The sequence below is a fragment of the Neodiprion lecontei genome, chromosome 2 (assembly GCF_021901455.1).
Source record: "Neodiprion lecontei isolate iyNeoLeco1 chromosome 2, iyNeoLeco1.1, whole genome shotgun sequence".
Lineage (NCBI taxonomy): Eukaryota > Metazoa > Arthropoda > Insecta > Hymenoptera > Diprionidae > Neodiprion > Neodiprion lecontei.
Genome location: NC_060261.1, coordinates 40,928,766 through 40,954,037, shown reverse-complemented (window position 1 = coordinate 40,954,037; position 25,272 = coordinate 40,928,766). Strand labels below are relative to the sequence as shown.

General features: G+C 45.2%; 1 protein-coding gene across 2 annotated transcripts; it reads right to left on the bottom strand.

Annotated features, from left to right (window-relative positions):
• Nucleotides 1–318: 318 nt before the first annotated feature.
• On the bottom strand, nt 319–23,042 carry LOC124292907 (uncharacterized protein DDB_G0287625-like). 2 transcript variants are annotated; one of them, XM_046731535.1, is made up of 4 exons: nt 21,365–23,042; nt 6,970–7,142; nt 3,473–3,676; nt 319–2,369 (listed from the first exon to the last, which is right to left on the bottom strand). In XM_046731535.1, exons 1-4 carry the CDS (start codon nt 21,735–21,737, stop codon nt 1,521–1,523), a joined length of 1,599 nt encoding a protein of 532 aa, XP_046587491.1. In that variant the 5' UTR covers nt 21,738–23,042; the 3' UTR covers nt 319–1,520. The 2 variants fall into 2 exon arrangements, with proteins under 2 accessions (XP_046587491.1, XP_046587492.1); XM_046731536.1 differs by lacking the exon at nt 3,473–3,676.
• Nucleotides 23,043–25,272: the final 2,230 nt, after the last annotated feature.

Here is a 25,272-nt window from a genome sequence, read left to right as displayed (position 1 = left end):
TCTCTTCTCCGCATAGACAATTTTCGCGATTCTCATTTGCTACGGAATTAAAATTACTCTCTCGAGAGTTTTCAACCTGAGGTAATGAGTTTCACTCTATCTTTTTCTTTCTTTCTCTCTCTCTCTATTTGTCTATTTTCTTGAATTTTTCTTCTCCTTTCTACAAATCCAGCTGCTATGAATTATACTCCGAGTTTCCTTGAAAAAAGACGCGTACATGCAGAACGACAAAAAAATGACGAAACACAGTTTTGAGAATAAATTAATATATTTAGAATGGATATACAGTACTTGGTTTTTTGTATTTTTTTTTTCTTATCTCTCTCTCTCTTTCTTTCCTTCATTCGTCTTCTCTTTTTGCAGAATTCGTTTATGGCATCTTCGCACGCAAGCCAATTGGCCAAAGTTTTTCATCGGAAATTATTTCGTGCGTAGGAATAGTACGTCGATATACTTTTCTAGCCCACTCTATTATAATATGTCGTAGATAGACCTACATTTATGTTTATAAGTAAACGTATTATATGTACAATTCGAGACCCTTTTCTATTGCTTTAAATAATATATTTAATTCGAACACTAGGTATTTCCTTTTTTTTTTTGTGGCGTTTTTTCGATTTGTGTTGTTCCTCTTCCTTTCTCACAACGAACATTTTCCTTATAAGTTCACCTCAGTTTCATTAGGTCAGTTAATTAAGTACCTATATTCATATATATATATAATATATATATATATACATATATATATATATGTTCATATATTTATATAATTTCTACACTATTTACATTAAATACAGTTTACCGCAAACGTTTTAAATCATAATACGCATACAGGTGTCATATTATAAGTCTGCGGCAGAATTATCACGCGTATAATATATATATTGTAATAGGTACTTTATCGCGGTAAAACACGTGTTATTGCACATTATACGTTATAATAATCATACGAAATAATACTAATAATAATAATAATAATAATAATCATGATAATAATTATATTAATAATAATAATGATGCTGATAATAATTCGATACATAGAAACATAAAGTACTAGCTTCGAGCCATAAAACATATGGTTCGAATCGATTATTTATTCACAGTCTTTCGTTCTTCAGCCTCGGAGATCCGGCCCTTTTTTTAAATCTAGGTAATAATGTTATATTCATTCATTTTTCGTACACACACACTCTAATAACGTATTATTTACGTCATATCGATAAAGGGAGAAATGAGAAGAATATCCACCGCTTCAGTCTAGGCTGAAACCGAAACTCTCTCTCAAAATCCTCTCTCTCTCTCTCTCTCTCTCTCTCTCTCTCTCTCTCTCTCTCTCTCTCTCTCTCTCTCTCTCTTCTTCCCTCTACATAAGTATACAGTATTATTATACGACTTGAATGACCAATACAAACGTACGCGGATATGTTGGAAGTGATATAGTATACACCTATTGCCTACACTTTCGTTTTCAAATCTTTAAAAATCGTCCCTCCCCCCGTCACCTCGTCCGGCGCATATTATTACGTAGTCGAGGGCGAAGTGGGTAGGGAAAGCGGCGATATCGGGGATGAAGTGCCGTTCGTCGGTGTGATCGAACGTTCGTTGTTGTTGTTGTTGCTGTTGCTGTTGCTGCTGCTGTTGTTGTTGTTGTTGTTGTTGCTGTTGTTGTTGTTGTTGCCGCCGCATACGTTGCTTTTGTTATTGTGATTGGTATTGCTACTGCCGTTGTAATTGTTGCTACCGTTACTATTGTTGTTACAGTTCATCCGGGGACTCTGCAAACCAGGCGTCGGCACCCTGTTGTTGCCGAGGAGACTGTCGATCGAGAAGGGGTTAAGCCTCTTCCTCTCCTCCCGCCCCTTCACCGAGAGATCTATGCTGCTGCTCTGCACCTCCTCGTCCCCGTTTCGGTCCTGATCCTGGAGGTGGTTCGCCCCCGTATTCAGACCCGCGTTTCCCAGGTTCACCTGCAGCTCTCGCCTTCGCTCGAGGAGGCTCAGACCCCAATGATGGATCCCCTGCTGGTGGTTAAGGTTCAGGTTCAGGTTCAGACCGTTCGGTGTCTGTCCGTGGCTGCCCGGGTGAAGCCGCCTCGAGTCCACCTCGCCGGACCTCGAGTGACATTCACCGTCGATCGAACCGTCGGCCGTGGAATCTACTTGCTCGCTGCCGCTCTCGCTGCACGAGTCCAGCCCTCCGACTACGTCGATTTCCTCGTTTACGTCGTTCCCGGAACCGGAAACGCTGCCCTCGGCGTTGCCCAGGTGACCGAACGACCCGTTTATCTGGCTCAGCGAACCTCCCGCAGACGCCGCTGCGCTTCGGGACTCCCATTCCGCTCTCAGAGTCGACAGGTCCACAGAGATTCCCTGGAACAATCCGTCGGGGACGCTTCATTAGCTTGGATTTTCATACGACGAGGCTTTTCGCGATTTTTTTAAAGAGCACCTGCAGGTACGGTACATATTGGAGTACGGTATCAATTTTTTTTTTTTAGAGAAATCTTAAGAGCGCTTGAGGAAAAGGTATTTGAAAATTTCACATTTTACTACGTGTGAGAAAAGTGCCTGTAACAATCGGGCTTTCGAAGCGTTATTGAAAAGAAAAACAAAATAGTATCAAGGTAGACGGTTGGAAAAAAAATTTACCAACAGGTCCACCAAAAGTTTTGGGTTGTTATAATCGATTTTTAATGTATTACTAAGTGAACATTACAAATTAAATGTTGATGGGACAATTTAAATGTTAAGTTTATAAAAATGTGTGTCACATTCAGTAACAAAAATATAAGAAAATAACACAAATATGAAGTGGACCTACTGGGACATTATGTTCAGTTCAATTCTTCCAACGGTGTACCGTAACATTCAAGGTTCTTCGGACGTATTTAACCCTTTCCCGTGCTTTAACGAGTCTGACTCGTGACGAAGATTTTGACCAAACATGAATAAGACGTGCCAGGCTCGTGAACAGATAGTTGGGCCAAACATAAACATCACGAGCCAGGCTCGTGGAAGTAAACATGGTAATATAACGGTCGCAATTGAATGTCAGTTCCTATCGGTACGCCACGAGAGTTAGTCACGAGTTACCTCTTGGGCCCGAGCTTGGTCGAGCTAAATAGTACGGAAAGGGGTTAATCTCTTTGTTCCTACTTTCAATTCCTGAACTATTGTATCTCGTGGTATATATTCGCGAATAGGACATCAAAAGTGCTGGGAACGAGACGAGGAGGATCCGACGAAACGTGCAAGGACTGCAGCAGCGTGGCTCGTAATCATTGGAGAGAAAACCAGTTTTCGAAGGGATTATTGAAACAGGCTTCACGAAGCGTGCGTGCAACGTGCAAGACGAAAAGAAATGGCCACTTTTCAGGCGGGATTTGACGTCATCCTGCACAAGGTGCGTAAAACTTTCCCTGTTCCGTTTACCACTCGATTCTGTATTCCGTGATGAACGCGTCGATTGTTACCTTGGCGGCGAGCTTCCGTTGCTGTCTCTCAAGAGCCTTGAGCAATTTCTTCTGCCGTCTTTCCCGCTCCTTCCTCCTAAGCTCCTCCGGAGGAATCGGCTCCCCGCTGCAGCTCTGGGGATGCGCGTTGTGCGCCGGTCGTCCGGGGCCCTTTTTCGTGTGCTCCTTCTTCCTCCACTTGGCTCTACGGTTCTGAAACCACACCTGCAACAAGAACGGAGAAACGCACGCTTATGGCGCATCAAAAGCGTCGACCGTGTGCGAAGAGCAGGTGCTCCCGGAAAACGAGGAAAAGCTCGAGACCGGCGTCGCGAATCGCCTCCGGGAACCGGCCGACGGAGACGGGTCGTTAAGTCGCGGTTGTGGGACCCGGTATCGGTCGGGGCGGCGAAATTGGTGCGGGATGAAGACATCAGTTGCGGGGGTGGCCGTGGGCGGTAAGTGGCGCTGGTGCACGCGAGGCTCAGATCAATAGACTTACGGTGGTTCCCAGCTCTCGGCGAGCAACTCGGGCCGCAAGCTCCTCGCGAAGAGTGTTTTATAACACTCGAGCGCTGGTTCAGGCTAATGAGAAAACGTTGTGATTGTAATTACGGAGGGAATTAGCCGGCGAGCTTTTGGTACTTAATTCTTGACTGCCGTGTACCGCCGCATTACGGGGACCGCGTGCGCTTGCACAGCCCATTCTTCGCTTAATACACTTGTTTCGGTTCAATGCTTCCCAAACAGGACTCAGGCCGATCTTCGCCCTGATACCCCGGCTAATTTCGCTATTTTCCTCTCGTGGCCGGTGCTTTTTTCACCCGAAATACCTAATGCCCCCGATTCGAAATGGAGAAGAAACTACACTCCGCGTGCGGTACTTTTCTTTCTCACCTCGCAATTCTCGCGTGACCCTATTTCAATCCTTTCTACGCCAGTGATGTTTCTGTACTGTCCGCATCCGGTCCTTCGTACAATCATCAACGAAATTCGCTAATGTTGAAGATATAAATTTGATAAACTGGTAAATTCGAAAAATTAACGGCGGAGCCAGGAATCGAACCTGGTATCCAGAGATGCTTGACCGGAGCCTTACTCCACTAGACCACCTAGCCGCCCTGACTCTGATGTCGTTAATTCCTCTCATCACCATGCACAAGAAAACGAAATTCGCTAATCATTACTTTCCGCGTGCGAATGCATCTGGAGGCTTGAGAGTAAGCACCGTGACAGTGGTAAGACTCCGTGAACCAACGACGAAAAGCTTGTTCTTCCGAAGCCATTCGGAGCTGGATAGAAAGCGGAGGGTGACACGGCGGTCAATTTCACGGCTCGACGATCGCACCGCGTACCTAGATACGTCTGTAGACATAGAGCCTGTAATAAGGGCCAGACGAAATCCGTCCGCACGTCAGTCGACTCGTGCCATTCAAAGCCGAGGGGTGTTTACAGTCAGTATTAGGACTTGTTACCGACACCAGGAACTCGGAAGCAATTTTTTTCACAATTGCAGTGCTCAAAGTGAGCGTAACTCTTTGACGGTACAGTATCGTAAGAAAATATCGCGTCACTCGCGTCCTTTCGCAAGTGCCAACGTATTTTCCACTATGTAAGAAATCGTTCTTAACACTGGAGGACGCAATTGTAAGAGCTAAATTTCCAGTGATTCGTGATCACACTTGGAACCGAAAGCATGCTGCATGCAATTGGGTTGGTTGAAACCGACCAACGAGCGATACAAGTTAAAGCGGTGAGTGCGGGATGGCACAGGTGATAACCGTCAAGTTCCGGAAAGTTGGAAAAGCACGTCACAGACACGCGACGTGTCACGTTTCGTTGGTTACGGTTGGCTCCGCAGGGTACAGGAGCTGACCGAGGTCCGGGACATATTTATGTGCGCATTGATGCGCTCGGATGCGTTTTCACAATGGCGCATGTGTCCCGAGTCTCGCCACGGTTCAATCGCCCCTCGGCATGTGTACGACTCTGTCCGCGCACCGTTTAGGTCAGTACGTGTCACACGCACACAAGGAGGACACTCGCAGGACGAACACATGCCGATCCCCAGGATAACGTTTCGTGCAGTCGGTGACATCGTTTAGGGATCTGCTGATTAGATAAGGACATAACGAAACAGCGTTCCCGACTGCACATCGACGGATTCTCCCCTGGGTCCAGACCCAGACGATAATCAAGACGCGACTCTTATCTTCAACCTCGACGCAAACTCTGCGGACTCGTTTGAACAGTTGGCGCGCGTCTGTCAGCATCCGAATCGTCAAAGTAAGCCTCCGACAAAACGCTAATAGAAGCACCCGACTCCGAGTTTCGAGTGTCACCCGCTGACAGGACTCCGATTTCTGGCAGATCGCGTCAAGAACATTTTCGAATATTTTTCTACAGGATTTTCTATCGCGGTTATAACGCAAGCTGTGTACAGTTGCTGAAGTTTTTAAAATTTGTTTTCTGTTTCGGCATCGCTGATGAATAATTCATTTTTTGAGTGTTTTGAAATACCTGAACATCGTTGGTGAATATGGTATAATATTTAATATAAATTTAGATACTCTTATATTAGTACGACTGTTACTCGTGGATGGAAATTATTACTTTTAAAATGAAAAAATAAACAGTCTCTAGAATTCGAGAATAAAAATGAGGACGTACTGAGAAAAAAAGTCTTCGGTCCATCGCTTCAACTGTCCAAGTATTACAAATATCGAGAGGATAATTAGTCACAACTAAGTGCAGCCGGAGATTCAAATTTCGAGAAGTTACGCAAGTTAACGAGAAAGATGCTTCCACATAATCGATGGTTGGGCGAATCGGTAAGCGTGAAGAATAATAAATCTGAGCGGGTATAATGAAAAGTTTGAAGACGATAATGGCCGGCGTAGGTGTTAAGTAACTCCCATAATGTCAGACGAATGCGCCTGCAGAGTGAACGAAGCGGTTTTTGAAGAAAGAAGAATCGGGGAATAGCTCGGAGGAAATCGTTGATGTTTTTCTTCGGGCAGGCATCCAACTTCGGAGAGCGAAAGAGCAGATGGGATAACTGCCCACTGGGGAGTCTCGGGGGTCAAAGGTTATAGAAAGCGGCTATCCCGCACCCTCGGGGCGTCACTGCGGACCATAGTCGACCCTTAACGGACCCGAGTCACTTTAAATTCACGCCTATCGGCCCTCTTGATCTCCCGACTCCCGGGATCTCGCCCGATGTGTAAAGTCAATCGGAACGCACGCGAATCTGACATGGCAGCGAAAACGCCACTTTATCCTTTCTTCTTCCCGCCCCGAGACGCGCCGCGTCGGATCCCGAGTTAAAAAATACCGCGGGAAAAAGGATTCGTCCCGCCATCGTCGACGAATCGAGACGGGATGAGAGAATCGCGGTGCTCGGAAATAAGCGCAGAGCTGATTATCACCTCCCATTATCCTTCAACGATATCCGGAATCATGGAATTAGTATATTAGAGGGAATCGGTTCGATAAGAGAGAATTGCAGATCGACTTACAGCGACGCGACTTTCCTTCAGGTCCAGTCTCACCGCCAGGGCTTCTCTCATAAATACGTCCGGGTAATGACTGGCCAGAAACGCCCTTTCCAATTCCTCCAATTGCCAGCTGTTAAAATTGGTTCTACTTCTTCGCCGCTTGCTTCCACCTTCGTCCGACTCACCGTCGCACCCTGTAACAGGAAGAAAAAAATCCGGTAATGAGTACTCGCGACATGCGTGCGTATGGGATTTACATCGTTTACACACGCGAGAATTCTTTTTCTCCATCTTCGCTTCCCTTCCCCCCCATCGTATTACACGTATTTAGCAGTTCGAAACAATTATTCGAGCGTAGAATATAATCGATGCCGAAGATGGTTCGTGGCACAAGTGTTTCTGAATTTTAGACAACCGTACCGGACGGTAATTAAATTTCAATCACCGTGATAAATTATTTTACCGAGAGTGTGCGTTGCGTAACTTACGAAGCTTTTGAGTAAGCTCTTACGAGTGAAAGCAGGCTAGCAAGATCGTAACTACCGATTAATTGTGTATCTCTGTAGATAACTCACAATAAGTGAATCTTTTTTTTTTTTTTATCATACGCTGTAGTTGAAAATTATCCACCAGGCGGAGCTTTGAAGGTAGCTAATGCGATTCGTACTAGATGTTTGTATAAATCTTACTCGAAAATCGCTTAATGCGGTGGTAAAAAAATATTATAGCGAGAAAAGAGAAAAACGTATTGTCGAAACGTTTTTTTTTTTCCGGCGCAAAGTATTACGTACAAGGTATAGTGAATAAGAATCGAATCTCTGCATATCGCATTGTCAATAAAATTAGTTCCCTTACCCTGACCCTATTCGATAAGAAACAAACGCTAGGCGGATATTGAATATACATAGAATTTCATGATTTTACGAGCGGCTATCTGCGTTCCGCATTATCAATCGAGGGATCTCTGCTCTCGATTGTTTTGGACCTATATGTATGCTAATGCTATTTTGCAGAATTGAATAAAAGATCCGGAATTATGATGGACCCGCGTGCAGGGTGGGGGGCTTGCTTATCTCTCCTTCTCTTTCTCGAGGAAAAATATGGAATTGAACGAACGCGACGCGCAACGTATCGACCAAGCATCTCGACTCCCCTATTTTCGCCGCTCGGGAATAGAGGGAAAAAACAAGGAGAGACAATGGAAAAAAAAGAAAAAAAAATTATAAATACAAGCAACTTTTCGCAAGCAATTTTTGCACGTGACAAAGCAAACTATAATATAATTTTACATTATTATTTCGTTATCAGGAAATTTGAATAGCCGTAATTTTTGCAGTGGATGATCTTCAAGTTCCTTCACAAGTATATCGACTGTCTGCGATTTCGAGAGTTACGTTCGTCTGACAGAGAGCGCGGCTCGTGCTGTCGACTCGCGGAATTTGACGGGGGTAATTTTCCCTTCCCGGCCGAAATAGCTGAACTTTATTTAGAAAGTCTCGGCAATTTCGGGAAAACGGATGACTCCGTAAAGGCGGTGCTTTCACGGGGTCGTAAAGGGCGTCGGTCCGTTTCCTCGTTTCTTTTAATTCAACTTTTTGAAATTGAATGTCTGAAAAATCCCGCCTCGAAAACGATATCAGCTATCATACGCCATCGCGACACGTGATATTACCCAGCGTTTCCCGCCCTCCGCCCGCTTATCCCGCATTTCTATCCGTTCACATTTTTTTTTTTTTTTTTTCTTTTATTTATCACCGATACGGCAGCGCGCGAAGCGTGTTTTTCCCCGACTCGTGTCGCTCAACGAAATTCCATCGTCCGGGCCTAATGAGGAAAAAGAAGACGGAGCAAACCGTTCGACGGTTAATTAGGTGATACCAAATATGAAAATTATCGTACATTCGTATAATATGCCCCGAAAAGAATTCAGGCGATACAAAAGCGTTACGGACGCTGCGCTGCAGCGTTTCTCGCCCAGTGCGGTATATAACATATAACGGGGAGTTATTTAACGGATATTTATTTAAATTAACCGGAGATATTTGTCGCTTACGAAAGGCGTTTACGTATGTGTATACATTCGTGTACATTCACACGTACCTAACGTACCCAGTGCGGCGGATATCACGTGCAGGGGAATTTTGAACAAAAATTATCCTAGAAATGCGCGATAAACATGCCATACGTCCACAGTTTCCCCCGCGGCTTATATCGAGGACTAATTCTTCCCGCCACGGAGGCAACGGGACGAAACGTCTAAAGCCCGCGATACTTTATCTAGGTGAGATGAAACGCTTCTGCAGGACGGGGGAAAAAATAGGTATAACCGATCGTACACGCGTACGAGGATCTTGGCCGACTCGTTGACCGTCTGCAGCAGCTGCCGGTCGCTGTATCTCGAACGAAATTAACTCCTCCGGCTTCTTTAACGTGTGTGCTGGAGGTACGACGAGGAGGAGCTGAGCCTCCGTTCTTCTGGCACTGTTCCTCGCGTTCCGGATCTCCATCCCTCCCGGTTCTCTCCTCTTTGGCGTTACGAGCGTGACGCTTCTTGCGGATAAAAGAGGGGAGATCGACGCGAGTGGCTCGTCCGGCGAATATTTTCTTTTTACTTTATTTTCGAACGTATGCATTAATCCGCGTAATTACAAACAATTTGTATCGGCTCCCCGACTCCGGACGCTTCGGGACACCGTCTATCGGGACTGTTATTATTGACAATTTATATTCTCTAATAAACGCCCGCGACAAACAAGAGACACTCGGTTTAAGTATCCATCATTGACATCCGGTCGATGCAGCTGATGAATCCGCGGAAAATAATTAATCCTGCGGCCGATCGTGATCAGGGATGTAATATTTTTCGGTCCCCTGTATCCGGTTGCTTACGCGTGTCGCTAATTATTTCCAATTGCTGTATACTTCGTATTTATTGTTCCCATACGTTTTTTTTTTTTTCTTTTTATCTGGAAAAACCCATTATACTTCAACTTTTTACCAATTTCTTTCATCCCTTCGCTGATGTATTTATATAAGGTTTCAAAATAAACGTTACGAATTGGTCGTGGTTTTTTTTTTTTTTTTTTTTTTTTTTACTGCACATCGAGCGAAGACGAAAATGTTTTTTTTTTATGTATAAATACCTTCCTTCTAGCCACATAAATTTATTTTTCTTTTTCTCAGTAAATGAAATCTTTACGCGGAGTTTCGTTGCAACGATTAACGTCATGATTTCAACGAAAGAAAAGAAAAAACTATTCAGCTTTAAAAAAGAAAAGGAAACTCTCGCTTACCAATAATACAATAGTTTTTAATTCACTTTTTTACGTGTAAGTTGGAAGCGCTCGATAGATCGGTCCCTGAAGTACTTAGTGATGTAATTTAGTGTCGCAGCACTAAAATCATATATTATATACCTACGTAGAAGCGAATAATAATAACGAAAATTAAAAAAGGAGAGAAACGTGTTACAGTATAATATATAACGTTATACGAGCGTACGACCATCGCAGCATATAGGGATAATAGTCAAAGTACGGGATAGCGTGTTAGCTCAAGGCGTTTAATAAGCCGACTCGTACACCGAAAATACCGTACAATTAAAGTGAAATTATCCGCGGACACGTCGAGATGAGAGAATAAAAGCGGCGTTATACACCTTACGGAGAGAGAAGTGCCTGGCAGCGGGTGAAAATTTGACGGCTGCAGGTGCGAGCGGGAAACGTAACTCGATATATAGCGGACGAAAAGTTCGTCGACTCAATTCATTGCCGCGTGAAATATGTAACGCGTTGGTCAAACACCACCTTTGCCCTCACCGGTTTAACATTTCCTCATTTTCCTCAGGCACCTCCTCTACGTTTCACTATCCGGAAATTGCGTTTTCTCCATAGCTCTGCGGAAAGAAGTTGCAGCGAATGTTGCTCGCTCGTTAAGCCCCGCGATGCATAAAACATGGCCTTCTTGGCAAGGTTCGGGTTTCCTGGACCGCGCGCTGCACGCGGCGGGTTTGAAATTTTGCGGAATATGGAGCGAGAGTTTAAACTCTGACTTAAGCCCCGTAAAGTGTGAGCCAGGAGCGCAAAGTGCCGCTTAAGTGTTCCCGCTGAAAGCGCGAGCTGCGAGCTCTGGCTCGTCCTCCAAGACTCGTTCGACTAAACCGAGTCGTATCCGCCTCTAAGGACAGGCTAGATTTCGAGATGAAAATTACGCAATTATCACATCCCCCGCTCTTACCTCGAGCTCGGAACGCGCTAATTAAACGATCACAGCGTTCACCTCGGGCCAGTTCCTTACACACCGCAACCTTAATGTAACGCGGGCACGAACTAGGTGTGCATATAATTATTATCCATACGACTAATAAATATGTATTCAGCATCAACCGCTAATCACCGGCATCAATAATACTGTCGTTATATTTTACACCTAGAGCTCACGACTTGTACGAGCTTAATTAAGAAGTGCAACGCATCGGAGTGCCAAATTGATTATCGACGGTCTTACATCGATGGTCGTTAAAAAAATGTTTTTTTTTTTTTTCTTCTCGTCACGCCGGTCTATTCCGCCCTCCTAATTCTTTCCCAAAGCGTTCGACAGCGCGTGCAGGCAGCGGTTCGAATATACCCTTAAAATGTCAAATTAAGGATAACGCGGCGGGGCGCGGGTTGCCTTTTTTTCTACACACGCATTTACCGAAACAAGTTGAATAATAAAGCAATATGCACGTCACTTGGCTGCGAGAGATTATTAAGCTGTAAGGCGTTAAGTGGTGTGAGGCGTCGGAAGGTGGGTTCGTTCGGCTTGCGTGCGAGTTTACCGCATTTGCATCTAGACGCCATCAATCCTTCTGACGCCCGTTTTCACCCCAACCCCTTGGCGAGAACTGCCTCGCCCCGCCCTCGGCCCTTCTTCTTCTTCTTCTTCTTCTTCTTCCTCTCCTTCTCCTTATTCTTGTTCTTCTTCTCACATCGGATACGAGTTTGAATTAAATATCTCAGACACCGGTCGGCGCTGCCTGGCCCCGATATACACGCCGCCAGGCGGAACCAGCCGCACCGTACCAGCAACGTTTTTCAAAAAATACTTTCAACAATTTATCGCTGCAGCGTAGCTTTCACGCGCCGTCTTTCTCCGCCCAATTATAATACGTGAGGAAAGTTGGACATTTTTCTAAAATCGCCTCGATTCCGAATCTGTCCTAATCCGTGTATAGAGGGAAAGAGAATTACGTTGGGAATAAATCGCGGCTGGTCAATTGACATTAGAAATATGAATTTCGGAGGCAGTCTTGGAATTGATTATCGCCTAATAAATTCAGCGTCACTTTTTACCATGATGGTTCAATTTAAACTCGAGGTTGGAATTCCGACTCTGCAACGTCGGCTCGTAAATCATAGTTTTTTAATTTACAAGTTGAACAACTTTCAAGTGTGTACAGGTATATTAATACGCATACAACCCATGCGGAATATAATTTCATTTCAATAAAATGACAGTAAATTTGTCTCGCCTCATCGACCAAGTCTGCAGGTTAATTCCACCGGTTCGCAACGAGTTCTTAATTTATCGCATTGTATACGGTAGGAAATGAAATACCGGTTATTGTTCGGATCTAATAATCAATAAAAGACGTCGCGCCGCGCTCGCGATAAAACAGGATACCGAACGCGTTCGCATCTTTGAAAAACAAATTGAAAACATCGGTATATTTCGACGCGAATTATCGGCGAATAAATCCCGTAAAAATAAACCATATACGATTGTGCGACCCGAAATCCCGGCAGTCGTGACGCGATGATCCAAGGTTCGTTGATCGTTACGGACACGTGTTCGCAGCCTGGTATGCACTTTTGCAACGTGCACCGTGAAGGTAAGTAGGTGTAGGTATATTGGCCGTTGGGTTGCAGCGCGGGGACGATAAGAAGGCTTTCAGATATGATCTTCGAGCGCGGTCGGTTAATTATATATTAATGCCTTTGCGTGCGATCCTTGGGCACCTCGGCGTCCGTTGCTCAACCCCCTTTTCCTCCGTCAAGCTCGCATGCTTAATACCGGCTACCGCTAAGGGTTGCCTCGCCTCTGATAATGGACGGGCCTCTTTTCGCTGAGCGTCGTCTCGCGCGACCGAGAATCGAACTTTTTGCTCATTCGTGTAGTCGAAGAGCTTGTAATTCTGCCGAGGATCAGGCCGATAATCCGCGTTCGGTTTACCGAAGTAATCCGAGGAGAGCGGAAAAATCGGGAATCCAATCAGGCCCAAATCTTGTCGACATCGTCGAACGACGACGTCCCGCCGATTATTACGCATGTAAATTCAAAGCTCTTACGGCGATTACTCGACAAGACGAGAGCAGAATCGCGATTTCTATTTATACACCGAAAATAATCGATTCGGATGAACGGCGAGGAAAAGAGCGCTCGACGGAAGTTAATTCGTCGTTAACTACCGAATAAGGTTGTAAGGTGAAACGGGTAATTGAATTGAATTCCTTCCCGGTCTTATCGGCGACGAAATTCGCCCAAACAATTTCGTGTTTTCAAACGCGATAGCATTATAGAAAGGAACAAAGCTCTCTGACAAACGCGAAAGCTGTCGCAAAGCGAAGTGAACTCACTCACGCACGACGAGAGAGATTAATACTCGCATGCGGTGCCCAAAAATTTCGTGTTGGCACTTCTTTTAATCACAAAGCTGTTCGCCGTTGTAAAGTTTATAATTGTTGGATCAATGATAATATTGCTGTCAGAGCGGAAAACGCTGCGACGCTTTAACATTATAACATGCACAGTGTCGAGCGATAAGCGCGCGAGTGGCAAAGTCAGGGTGTATACACAATTCCTAGATCGGTCGCGCGTGATTTCGGGAATTGGGTGGGGTGTACAAATCTTTGAAGCTCGAGTAAAAAGGAGGGTAAAAAAACGGACCGTCGCATCGTCGCTATCTCACCGAGCAACGCTGTATCTAGTCTCTAGGCTGACGTATCTTTTGTCTCTTTGCTTATACGTTGTACAGACAGCGCGACAAACTGACTTCATACCGGCCCTTTTTGTCGGTGGGGTACACCTAATTGGTGCCCTGCTTATCGCGCGGGTGGGACGTTGGAGCAAAAAAATACGAACAACAACAAAAAGCGAAACGAGAAGAAAAAAAGAAATAAAAAAAAACAGAACCACCTAAGAATAAAAACTAGGCAACGGAAGAAAAAGAGAGAAGTGGAAAGTGAGGGAAAGAAAAAAGGAAAATACAACGGAGATAAAACATTAATTAAATAGTTTGAGTTATGAAGCTGCCCGGCGAGCCACGAGGGCGGGAAGACTGCCGCCTTGCGTGCCACGGCGAATACTAAACACCTTACAATTCCTTTCTTCCATCCCCCGTTACGAACGCGTCGTTGCGTGGAAGACGTTACTCGTTTCGCGTTGCGTATAAGTGTATTTATTTGTACGATTTGTCAAGTACGTGTGTGCTATTTTCGCAGCGTGGTATTGAATAGTTGGGCAGATCTTGGCCGTTGAACGACTGCGAAAGTTTTATTTATTTTCTTTTTCTCTTTTTTGTTTTTTTAATACCAATTTGTTTTCTCAACTGTGTTAATATCGTCCGGCAATCGATACAAGCATCACCGCGTATTGTCAAAGTATGTATACCGTCACCCACTCGCTGCGATGAAATAGAACATTCACGCTGATATACTCCGCCCATTCGATCCTCCAGCAGCGAGTAATTGATGCGGGAGCCATCGCGCATGTGCGGTAATTCGCAAGAACGCATCGCGCCCCTCGTTCCGACAGCTTGCGCACATGCAATAGTAAAGAGGAAGAAATAGAAAATCGAAAGATTAGTCCGAAGCTGTTTAAATTGAGACTCGCGTAGGCGGCTTGGTAGTATTTTTTTTTTTTGTTCTTTTTATTTTATACTTCGCTCCTAAGTGAACATTGATGTGTTCGAGATGATCATTACGGATAATGAACACTTTGTCTGAGTGGTATGAAAGTACGTTTATTTTCTGGTTCAACGAACAGCCTTGCGGTTTATATTATAAACCGATAAGGCCGAACGATCGAGTGTCTGAAAATCAATGTAATAAGAACGTGTAATAATTGTTCGTGAAATCTAGTTTCCTACTTTTAAATTTCCCCCAGTGTATGTACCACGCGTATAATGAACCACAAATTGAATGTAGAACAAATTACTTTCGTTAGCGTGAATACAAGTCTTGATTAGAATTGAATAATGATATACATATGAAGCCCGTATATTTCACTTCTTCACAACATTATACCGCGAGTTTTCTCCAAGCGTGCAAAGCGTGAAACACGAAACTGTAAACGAGTGCAGACACTGTCCGATTGATCTCTTCTTCCAAACGGTAGAGAAATACCGAGAATAGATTTTTTTTTAAAACCAAGTCGGAAATTCCTGAGGGCATTAATCGATGGTTTAATTAGCTCACGCGTCGAGTAATACGCAAACGATTTCCCGAGTTGATTACGTTGAATGGCAGATCTTACATCTAGGTACCACACCAGGCTATTCGAGGGTATTAAGAGCCAGTTTTCGGCTGTAAAGGGTCCCTCTCTCTCTCTCTCTCTCTCTTTCTTTATCTGTTGCGACGATGGTGATTTACAGCGACGTAAAAGGAGACGTCAAGTCGAATGAAACGAGTTCGGCGGATGCGCGTGAAGATTGGACGTCGACGTTGACGTAGATGGCCCCGCATCGAGTTGCCGGCAAGATTCGTCCGACGTCAGCTGCAACGATCTTACAATCAGTTGTTTTCCGCCTAATTCCATATCGTGACCACAGCAACGCGGTTCTTTTACCCCGCGAAGCACGCCACGGCGATCAAGCGAACCCTGATCGTGACTTTCGGACCTACGCTTATTTTTACTCTCGTTTCCTCGTTATATTCATTTTATTTTTCTTCTTCTTCTCTTTCTTTTTACTCGCCTTCCTTTGGCGTGAAAATTAAGGTGTCGCCGGGCCTACGAACGTGTGAACTTAAATACGCAAAGGCTCCAGTTCGCTCCTGTTATTTTTTTGCCCCGTGCTGATATGTCAAGCAAAAATTTCTCACTCAACCGCGGTCAAGTCGATTATAATTCACGCGACATTTTTTGCAGTGTGTCGAAAAAACAAATCACCTCTCCCCCCGCGATAATAAACCACGCGTGTCCCTCTGACGTTTAAAACTTTTATCCAACTCTTACTTCGATCCTTGAATCACGCACGTATACGTATAGATATTATACACATGTACGACTCGTGAATATGTGTCGTTAAACGGTGATGGCGGAGGGCAGAGTAAACGCGTGCCGAAAATAATGATTGTTCAGTTCGTTTCATATTCTATTGGTATATTTATATCGACTCACGGTTATTGGCTGGCGGTGCTCACTCGACCAAATTTCTTATTTTTTTTCCTCTCCTCTTTCTCTCTCCCACTCTCGAGGTAAAAGGTAAAAAAGAAACTCAGGAATGGGGGAGCTACGTGTAATCATCAGGGGGCAAAGGACACGCCTTCGGATTCACGTGTTACGCGATCGTGTCGCACGGCATCGACAATTTGCAGTAGTCGCTTTATTCCTTCTTTTCTTGCTCTTTCCATTCAACCTTAGGTTTTCCTCTTTTCCTTCAATCATCGTCGTCATTAAATTCTGCACACTGTAAAATTTATAGAAACACGATGGAAATTGATAGCGAAGTAAAAAGTTTGCGCAGTCGGTACGATCGATTCGATCTGTAATATAATCTTGTTCGTGAATAGAAAGAGTATGTGAAAATAATTACCATCGTAGAGTTTGCATAACAAGGGACTGCTTGAGTTTTTTTGTAATTATATTCAGTCCAAGAACATACGGAATTCCATATGCGCCAGACTGTAACCATAGAACGCGAAACGAAAGTTTGATTCGGAATTAATATACACTGTATACGATGTATACTTATATCATTAGCAAATATACGGTATTAGGTACGTGCAAATTGTTTCGCCGTTTGACGTTGGCTGAAATATCAATCAACTTTTTCTTCGCAAACGATGTATAATATTATATATTGTATACAGACATACAGAGATACATATCTAGTTCTTTGCAGATAATTAGAATCGTTATTTATCACGCGATCCTATAATAATTATACATCTCAGCCACGTTTGCATAATTAATATTAATTGGCATCGCTAGACACACACGCCCAGAAAAGAAAAAAAAAAAAAAATTTAATTGCTCCGTTCAATTTTTGGTCGTACATTTTCATACCTTCGCATGCAGAAAACAGAGGAGCATGTAACTTGAAAAGATGATGAAAATAAATGATCAGACGTAGCTAAGACTTCCGAGAGCATGAAAAAAAGTCCAAAGATTCGTGATAAATTGGTATAATTGTAAAGGTTAAATCGTAACGGTTTTTGCTACTAGAAAATGATATAATTACGTTCGGATTTTCCAAACGCGTTTCTCTCAACTTTTTCTCTCTCAACCACACGCACGTATACTGTTGTACACATATCTACTTTCATTCAAACGGATTCAATTTCATTTTAGATAAGGAATAACTTATGTCGGCATGCAGGTGGAAAAAAAAAAAACGGGTTTTGACCAACGACAGGCAGTGTTAACGACGGCTCCGAAATTGCGGGCTCCTCGATTGAAGCTCTGGACGTGCGATTCAGAGGGCATAGCGAAGCATGCGGAGATACGTCGATCCAACGGACGCAGGAAATGGAGATTGTCAAGGAAGGAGTATACCGCGGGCCTCCGGCTTCTTCGCCAACGCTCGGAATATTATTAAACTGTAGTTTAGAGCTTAAATTAAGTTATTACCGACGACGGCTCCTTTGTTGCCTTCTTGTCGCGAACCCGGGACTCACCTTTCCAGCTCCCAGGGACCCCGAACGCCTAGGAACCCGACAACGAGCTTATAATGCTCTGGGCCAGGCCAAGGGACACCAATCATACGCGAAGGGAAGAGGGGCTAATCTCCTAGCCGTAATTGTTTACCGCCGCATATTACGAGCCTCGTGCTTCTTCGAGGATTATATTCCGATTATCGTACGAGGTTGGAACTTTCCTACTTTTCGAGATGAAATTTCGTTTTCATTTCATTTTTTTATTTCTTTATTTTTTTATCACTCGACACAATTCACCCCCGGATTTACGTCACTTTGAGATATTGTACACGCAGAGAAAAAGGGATTCGTTGAATTTGTCAAATACGGCGAAGAAAGAAACGTTATTTGCGATCGGACAAAAAAATCCCGAGAACAATAATTTGCGTAAAGTAAAACTAAATCTTTTGACACGACACGCCGTTTTTGTCGTCGTATTTGGTAGATTCAACAATGTTTCGTTTTTTGGGCGTAGTATGCTTTTCAATGGATTCGAACAGCGTCCGCGTTCAACTTCAATGATAAGAATTTTCAGCTCATTAAAGTCGTGACAATTACAGAAACGATTTCGAAGAGTGAGCTTGCGTATAACACAGACCGAGAAAGTGAGCGCCGCGGGACTCGTGCAGATCGAGAATTGAGAAGTTCATGCTCCGTAATAAGTGTAACTGAATAAATATCGCTTACATGTTGTGTATACGTATACCGTGAATTTGCAACGGCGGAAATCAATCATTAATGCTGATTTAATGCCACGTCTGAATGCGGGACTCGAGCTTTGTGTGCACAATTTCTGCATGCGTGCCACAATGATATACCCATATTGATATAATTCTTCCCTACAGCAATTCCGCACACTCGATGCGATGTGAAAACACGTAAGTAATGTACCCGCGATCCTGGCCTCAGTGCACGACATATAATTCCCCACGTTTTGCAGTAATTATGTATAATTTTCTTTCATATATATTAATTTTATAGAACGGTTGTTAATGCATGTACATGACTCGGTTAAAATATTTCGCAAATTGCGAACTACTTATTTCATATTGTGTACGATTTCGTGTCAGTTATGAGGGAATTATGTGCATATCTTTTTCTTTTTCGCGTATAATGTTGACCTCAGATTTTATATTTAAAAAAAAAACACACACAAAAAAAAAAACTCTTACACACGACCCGCGATGACTTATGGCCGCATTTTTCAACTTGCAGACGAATTAATGGGTTCTTCGGCATTGTTTAAAAAACGGTGCGGAATCGCTTCGACGGCTCGAATATTTCTAGCCGCAGATGTTTGTATAATGGGTAGGTTACCTGCTGTAAGGTAGAAAAATTTTTATTAAAACATGTCTTAGATAATGACAGCCGGTGTGATTATTCCATCGACGGCAATTTAACTCAACTGTTAAAATCTCGTTAGCCACGGTAGAACTGCCTCCCAACTATGGCGCATACATCTTATACGTGTAGGTACGATATAAGCCTCGGAGTTTCAGTTACATCGCTGCGTAGCTCGGCGAACGCGTTTCGACGAAAAAAGAAACGAAAAGTACAACAATAATTAACAAACCTCGAAAGACGGTCCGATATTTCATTGGCAAAGGTCGTTTGGAAGATCGGCCGAGTTCTGGAGTGAATTTTTAAATCGAAATTCCCCGTCACACAAATATGTACGATGTAGAAGACAAGCTGGCTTCTCGTTCCTACTGACATACGGACTTCGTTAGCGAGCGGGATAAGTCGGTTGAAATACGAGCGCATCGTATAACGTTGATACCGTTATCGTCCGAACGTTTTAAACGCGGGCAAACACATCAGTTATTGCAGAGACGAGTGTCTGATATTATTTAACGATCGCATTAAACATTGAATACAGAAATAAAAAATTGGTTGATATTTGTGGCTACATGGTGAAAACGACAAACAAACAAATATGGCATGACGTGAGCGAGTGTTCGCCTTGTGACGATCCAGTAGTAATACGGTCGGCCGGAAATTGAATAATATATGACAAACGAATATCGGTACCTATACAACGGACCGCACGGTTGCGCAACAATGATTATTTCAAAGCTTTCCTTCGGTTCACAATTTCAGTGGTAAAGGGTTTCACCGCCGTTTTTATTTGCGCGTTGAAAAAGTATCAATTAATTTCGGAATAGTAATTCACGCGGTGCAAAATCGCCGAAACTTAACCCCGATATGGCCGTCTCGAAGAAAGGCACAAAGCAAGTCACTTGTAGGAAATGGAGAAAGAGAGCAAGCTGTATCAAAGCCAATTATACGCTTATGCCTACACGGGGAATCGGAACACATGTTATGTTGGAAAGCGATCGAAGCGGCTCTTCTAAGCCCAATAAAAAACCGCCCGAATCAAACTGCCGAGCACATCCGCTCGAGGCGTTTTCACGTATACTCCGAGCTGCTACCACGTAATTGGGCTGAGGCTGATTGATACGAATCGACGATTGAAATCCTGCACTCCCGAATTTCCTACCTGCGCGGTGATAAATAACGAAGCTGCTTCTCGACGGCCGCGAACCCCCTGAAAACCCGCAGCAACGACGAGCTGGACGTCTAATCCGAAAGTTTGTTGGAGGGGTTAGGTGAAGAAATTGGCGCTCTGGGTTTCTCGGCGGAGAGTTGCGTGGCGGGGCACCGTTTTCGGGAATACCGGAACAATAGTTTGGGAAAATGGTCCCCGAGGAATGGTAACGCGGTCGATCATAAGATCGTTCGGAAGCCACCCCAGGGATCGCTTAACCGAGGGTGTCTGGTGAGGGAACGAGGTTCCCGTATCTCTCCCGCGCCGACGGGAGGAATCAGGTTAGACGCGAACCGGGAGGGTGGAAATCTGTTTTTTACGTGATCCCATTTGCGCTCCTAACCGTTGTTTATTCTTTCGGGGGGATTAAGCTCCGCGCCCTCGTTGAATATCGCCCGGTTTTCCGAGGCTTCTCACGTTGCTCCCGATTCAATTCACCTCGGAGGAGCGATTCCTGACGTGGCCAACGCTGATTCCGGTAACTTCGAAGCATTCGCAAGCCTGCAGCCGGATCCGGGAAACGATAATCTTCAGCTCTGATTCGCGGTTCGATTTTCGAAACTTGAGGATCCTTCGGAATGGCCGTTACGGAATTTCTACCCACGCGGCAACAACGAGTATACGATGTATATTCTAGGCTCGATGAGCGGACCGAGCCGAGTGCAAACGCTGTGGGTACTGGAGCTAGAAACTTTGTACCATTACCGTTGTTATCTGAGCCGGGAGATAAAACAGCTGAACGATGTTACACATATTCGATACACTCGATTTACCAGTATCTTATTAAAAGATCCATCACGGCCGGTGATTGATACAGCGCATGCATGTGTAGGTATACTGAAAAAAGGTTAGAGCCATCCGGGCGTTGCGAGACGCCCGACTTATTTGTATCGCCCAGCGGGAATAAGACAGGCTTTATCGTTCAGCGTTACCAGCGTAAGTCCGTGTAAGAGAGAATAAAGGGAGCCCGTACCTTTCTTGTCGTCGTCTTCGTCGCCGTGATCCGCGTTGTGATGAAGGTGATGAGTCCCGGCGTGATGAGCCCCGATCCCGGGTCCCAGAGGGTGATTCCCGAGGGCGGGATGAGGGTGGTGGGAGTGGTGGTGGTTGAAGAACCTGACCGCAGCAGCGGCCGCCGCGGCCTGATGATGCATCGTCTGCTGGACCTGGGTCTGGACCTGGCCGAGAACCGGATGGTGCGGATGCCATGCCGCCAAGTGGAACGGGAAGACGGGCGCAGCCCTCGGGAACAGGCGGGTTGGAGCGAGCAGCGAGCCACCGGATCCGGAAGAGCCGCCACCAGGAGGCGGGGGGAACGACAGACCACCTCCTGGTTCGAGGACCATTTTTGGTACCAACTTTACGCCGTTCTTCTCCGACGGAGATCCGCTACTTTATCGACTTTTCCAAAACTCGCATTTATCATCAGCGCCGTTCCGCGGTATAGGGTCAAGATACTCTCGTTCGCGGTGTTGATCGTTGCAACGATTACTTCCAACGATTGACTAATTTCTCTTGGCAACGTTTGGCAACTCGTTTGACGACATTTGCGACAGTGTCCAGCGGTGTTCACTTTTTTCCTACAACCATCGGGTCCGTGGAATGCAGTTTTTTTTCTTCCAACTTTCCGTTCATCCCGTCTGTCGTGACGCGCACTACGCGAGGGTTCTGCAGATATTCATACCCGTTTTGCACAGTTCACTCACATGTTGCACAGCTCTGTCCGTTACTACTGAAAATCACTCTATGGAAGATTTCCGTCTTCTACGTCACTTCGGAGTATTTTTGAATCCAAAGCTGGATCGGGAGTCGAGAGCAATCGTTTGCCGTCGGACAGCGTTCAGCTGGCTCCAGTTTCGAGTGGTGTGAAAAAAATTCAAAACCACCTGTCAACGTTGATTATCGTACCGCTATTAACGGTCATTGACCAGCCGGTTGAAATGCTAGTTCCACGTACAATTGTTTGTTTGTATTCGATCGGTTTAGCCGGAAGTAATTGGTTTTTGAGTAAAACGAATTAACACCATCACGGTGGAGAATTTATCACTGGAGTAGCACAATATCGATTTTCTTTTCAACACTGCAACGTCTTCCTCGTCGTAAAACCACTAATCATTGGCGAAATTTCAACGAAACGGGAAAGTTATCCCGCAATTATCTACAGCCACTGTTGAATCTCAATGATTTCGTCGGGTAATTAACGCGTAAGAACCGATTTGCGTCGTTCTAAAATACTGTTTGTTTTCTTCAACACCGCGGTACGGCGATACCGATTGTCGCCTCTGTAACTGCGACTGAAGATTATTCCACCGATGACGGTGTAGTTTGGAAACGAAGCAACGATACCGTACGACACGCGTGTCCTTGTTGCACACCAACCGCCACTTGAATATAATAAAAATTTGCTACAACTTTTCCTCTCAAGCTTCTTACATTCTTCCCAAGCGACGAGTGCCACGGTGAAAACCAGTTTTGTCACATCGCGAAAAATCGGGGGCAGGGCGGAAAACCTCGTTCCGGTTCACTGTCCGTTGGGGTAAATCGAAGTCGGGGCGATCACTCGGGTATCACAAACGTCAAAATTCCAACTGATCGAGGCACACGGTGGGCAATGGATTCGAGGAGAACGTGGCGGTGTGACTGGACCGCGAGAGCAGTCAACGGCACAGGACAATCTGCTCGGAAGCCGAAACGATGCATCCCCTCTATCCCTGGAACTCGGAACACGATGCGAACGCGCACACCCAGCGGAACGCGATTGGCTCTGGAGCTTGTGCACTCCCACGAGATCGTATCGGCTGGCCAATGCGGGAGCTTTTACGAAGCGAGGCCGCGCCCTCCGGATGCTTTTTTGCCCTCGAATTGAATAGCCGCCCCTTCGAGAACCCGAGGATGGTGGAACCCGAATCAATTGACGGCTCGAGCCCTCCCGCGGGTCGCTTCCCGCCGCAAGATGGCTCCTTCCCACCACCTATTCACCAAAACAACCCCCTCGAATCCTCCGCCACCGATAACTCCCTGGGCTTATTCAATTCGTAATTGGAGCAATCGCTCCTCGCGTATTATTCCTCCTTAACAAACGGACCCCGCGTTCTCGTTCGAGGAGCCAATTATTTTTCCCACACCGTGCTTTTTCACTATGCCGCTTCGGTTATGTGCAATCGATTTTCACCCGTGATCCAGCTGCTAGACTCCACAATTGGACTGTTTAGATAACTCGAGTACCTATGGTTGGTAAAAAGTTGGACTTTGAGGCTTCGCCTCGTCTTCACACACCAACGAATAAGTAATTCAATTCTTCGGACAGTCATGCAGGTGCACACGGCCATGCTTCAATGGCTCGGTTCACCGGCTTTCGTCACGAATTTATCACACCAACTCGTTTCGGTGAATAATTCTTCATCCCGATCCGGAACAGCCTCGAGGTTCACTTGACCCTGCTACGCGTAAAACGAACGAAACTGATTTGTCGGACACTTATGGTCGACGTTTTCAATCAAATTACAACCTCGTTGAAAGCAATGCTCCGAAGAAAAAACACAGAGGGACGTAAACCGCCCTCTTTCACTTTTAACACTTTTACAAGTAAAACTTCGGCTCTGACCCCGGACGGCACGCGATACAAATTCGAGTAATTAAAAATCTCGGTAATCATACCCCCGGGTCTCGTGCGGACGGTGCAACGGGGATGAAAAAGTATCGGAATTTTTTCCATTCTCTTTTTTCAACGATCGACGAGCGATTCGAGCTCGCGCATGTCGCCTAGGTATACATCCTCGTCCCTCGACCACGGGGCGAATCCACCCCTCTGCAGCTGACGAGCCCCGGAAATCGTGTGCAGATATCGCGATGGAGGGAGGGAGGAAAGCCACCCCCATGCCACCGCCCCTTGACGCGGGGGCGCGATCCTCTTTTAATAAGAGGAGAGTCAGGGAGTAAGGGAGGGAGGGTGGGTGGGTGCTGCGGGGAGTTGTTAAGTAATTACCTCTATTCTCTTCTGGGGAGGAAATTACCTTATTCCGAGCGTCACGGGGTGGGGAAAAATTAGGAAATTAAAATTAGCCCCCGTGCTGCGGGGCCTCGGCCGGAACTTAATTCTAAAATTTAGGAGGAGCCAGAAAACCCGGCTCGACTACCCGCCGGCCATTCAGTCAGCCATTACCGGCGCTCTGATCTTTTTGTCCTCCTACTTTCGAGAGGGTGAAGCAAAGCACTCCGGCACCTTGTTAGCCAACTTACTTTCCGTATGATAATCACCTTGAAAAGGCTGAGGTCATTTATGCCAACGACTTGTGCACACCCCGACATCTCGCTCAGCTTTTTCTTCTCCTTCTTCTTCTTCTTCTTCTCTCGCTCGGTGCAGCGGGCTATTTTTTTCCGCTGCCATTGCAGTACCGAGTTACGCGATGCACAAGCGTTTCACTTCACAAGTTTTATACCACGCCTGAGCTGCGGATGAGACTGACTGCTCTCTTTCCAGTATACCGATTTATTAATAAGATTGGAAACATCTCATCTCCGGTATAAGGCTGTCATGTATCGCCATTTGAGTTTCATATTAAACCGCCACGGCTCGCCGTCGTATATAGTCAAGGAAAATTTGATGTATGGGGCGCGCGTGCTTCGCTTCCCTCAGAAGGATCTCCCACCTAAATATGAAATATCGTCCTCGATCAATTTTTCATAAACTTTTTTTTTCCCCCCGTCCTTCTTTATCCTTCTTCTCTTTTTCTTTCTCTTTTCTCCTCTTTGTTTTTCAAGTATTACGCTAGTACAGAGAATCGGACGAATCGATATCCCTCCCTCCCACATTTCTCCGATTTCTTTTTCTTCTCCGTCGTAATCTCTGAATATTATCACCGACCGTTCGGTTCTCCTCGT

Excerpts from the sequence above, each read along its gene's own strand:
- LOC124292907 (XM_046731535.1), bottom strand. The coding sequence starts at position 21,737 with ATGGTCCTCGAACCAGGAGGTGGTCTGTCGTTCCCCCCGCCTCCTGGT. Across the intron at positions 7,143-21,364 it reads CGAAGACGACGACAAGAAAG|GGTGCGACGGTGAGTCGGAC; the intron begins GTACGGGCTCCC and ends TTCCTGTTACAG. Across the intron at positions 3,677-6,969 it reads TGAAGGAAAGTCGCGTCGCT|GTGTGGTTTCAGAACCGTAG; the intron begins GTAAGTCGATCT and ends TTCTTGTTGCAG.